General features: G+C 52.1%; 1 protein-coding gene across 1 annotated transcript; it reads right to left on the reverse strand.

Moving 5' to 3' along the window:
• Window positions 1-1,439: 1,439 nt before the first annotated feature.
• On the reverse strand, window positions 1,440-2,330 carry nog2 (noggin 2). Its single transcript, XM_084485306.1, has one exon. The coding sequence runs from the start codon at window positions 2,196-2,198 to the stop codon at window positions 1,560-1,562; it is 639 nt and encodes a 212-aa protein (XP_084341432.1). The 5' UTR covers window positions 2,199-2,330; the 3' UTR covers window positions 1,440-1,559.
• Between the last annotated feature and the right edge of the window lie 122 nt (window positions 2,331-2,452).

The following is a 2,452-nucleotide window of genomic DNA, read 5'->3' on the forward strand; positions in this document are numbered from 1 at the left end:
GGGGGGGGGGGGGGTTCCCAGACCCTAGACGCCCCCCCGAACCCGCCCCCCCTCCCCCGGGTGGCTGGGCTCCTCGCACACTCACTCGCGCGCTCTCACCATTTCATCACCCGGCGGTGTTTGAAAATGTCTGCATCATATTTTACCGTTATATGAACACCTCGCGAGCGTGCGCGTATATATTCACAGAAGGGGTTTTGTGTGAGTGTGTGTGGATGTGTGTATGCGTGCGTGCGAGTGCGTGTGTGCGCGCGCGTGAGTGTGAGTGTGTGTGTGTGTGTGTGTGTGTGTGTGTGGGTGTGTGTTTGTGTGTGTCTACCGACGCCCCCTCCCCTCGCGTCCCCTCCTCTGGCTCAAACAAATGAATGCCAGTTCTGTGGAGGCGCTCGAGGTATGCGGCGTTGTGCGCGTTACACAACGCGGTAAATCAGGCGTTCCCAAAGTCACCGTGACAGCCGCGCCGCGTCCGCGCCAGTCCGCCGCGCCGCCGAGTGGCCGCCCCTGCCGCCTCCGCAGCGCGGTAAGAAACATCATTCCACTCTGGGACACACTTGTGTGTGTGGGGGTCTGTGTGTTTGTGCGCCCCCCGCCCCCCCCCGCCCCCCTCCCCCCCCCCCCACCCCCCGTGGCACAAACACACAGACCAGCCCCCCCACCCTCCACCCCCCCAACACACACACACACACACACACACACACACACACACACACACACACACACAAGCAACGTGGCGTGACACTAACACATGTTGAACAGATATACACTTTATTGCTAAAACCAAAAAGAGAAAAACAGTGTCACCACAACATCACCACTGGGTAGATTCGACTTTTTATTTATTTTTATTTTTAGAAATATTCAAGTAGACATCTTCCCATATTTTTTTTGTTTCAGGTATAACTCTGCTATTCTCGTTCCATATGTTCTATACTCACAATCGTTAAAATAATAAATAAAACATACACATTTGTTTATTTCTACAATACTATTCCAAAAAAAGCTGAGTTCACGCCATTATATATATGAATATATATATACATATCTTTATCCTCAACTTTCCTTCTCAATGTAATTATTATTGATTAATGTCATACAAACAGCATTGCATTAACGTAACAGTCAGCATCCAAGTTCTGTTGCAAAAAACAACAACAAAAAATCAACAACAAACAAACACAACAACAACAGGTCCATCTCCTGTAGAAGTGTTCGCATTCCGTCCTCACATGTTTTTGTTTTGTTCAGAAAGCCCCCCACCTCCCCCCCCCCCCCCCCCCCAAACCCCCCCCTAGAGAAGAGGACAAGAACAATGCTTTTCGGGGGCTGAAAATAATAATATGGTCCTGGTTTCATTTAGAAAAAATAGCTGCATTTTCTTAAATATGTACAAATGTTGGTATTTCAATTAAAATGCTATATATAAAAATAGTTTCGCTATGGTGCCCCATTTCTGGAGAGAGAGTAACAGTGCAATAGAAAGTGAATAATCTCCAGTCCGCGACGCGACCCCACTATAATAATAATATATATAATATATATATTATACATCAGCTGGAACATCAACAGGAACACTTGCACTCTGAGATGATGGGGTACTGCACGGGGATCCACGTGCAGTACTTCTGTCTTAAGAAGCCCTGGCAGTACCACCGCAGGAAAGTCTTGGTGATGGACTTCACGGGCTTGCAGAACATGCCCTCGGGGAAGGAGCACGAGCGCTCGCTGAAGCAGTTGCCCTCCTTGATGTAGCGCGGCCAGAAGCGCGCGCCCAGGTCCTTCCAGCTGTACAGCACCGGGCAGTGCGTGTAGGTCCACAGCCACTGCAGGAATTTCCTGCGGGCTTTCTTGCCCACCTTCACCCGCTTCCCGTAGGGGGTCTCGCCCAGGTCCAGCTTCTTGATGTCGTTGGGCATGGGCCCGTGCAGCCTCACCTGCGTGTCTTGCACGGACAGGTTGACCTGCAGCATCGGAGAGCCGATGGACATGAAGTTGGGGTCAAAGTTGCTGCCGAGCTTTTTCCGCAGAGTCCTCTCGGCCAAGTCCTGCTCGCGGGGGTCGTACTCCGGGTCGGGGTCCTCCTTGAGGTCGGGCACGGGGAGGTGCTCGCTGGGCGAGGGACGGAGACGGAGGTAGTGCTGGGACACGGCGAGGTGCAGCGACACCAGCACGTACACGAGGAGCGACTGAGAGAAGCCCATAGTTCCTCCCGGTGGACGGCGGCGGTTCGTTAACGCGCGCGGATCACTCCGCTCTCCCTGACCTCGCGATCACGATGAAGAAGGAACCCGCAGCCACGAGCTTCATAAATAGTCCCGGTGCCGCCAGGAGCAAGTCTGAGACACTTTTAATAGACCGCGTCAGGTTTGGATCACACGGAGGCTCGCTGTTCCTTCTGATGCAAGCTCGACTTCAGGAAAAAACAAATTGAAGAGAATTGAGTCGAAAAGTGGAA

Source organism: Micromesistius poutassou (assembly GCF_964030765.1).
Source record: "Micromesistius poutassou genome assembly, chromosome: 21".
Classification (NCBI taxonomy): domain Eukaryota; kingdom Metazoa; phylum Chordata; class Actinopteri; order Gadiformes; family Gadidae; genus Micromesistius; species Micromesistius poutassou.

Coding starts and splice junctions, on each gene's coding strand:
- nog2 (XM_084485306.1), bottom strand. CDS start 2,198: ATGGGCTTCTCTCAGTCGCTCCTCGTGTACGTGCTGGTGTCGCTGCAC.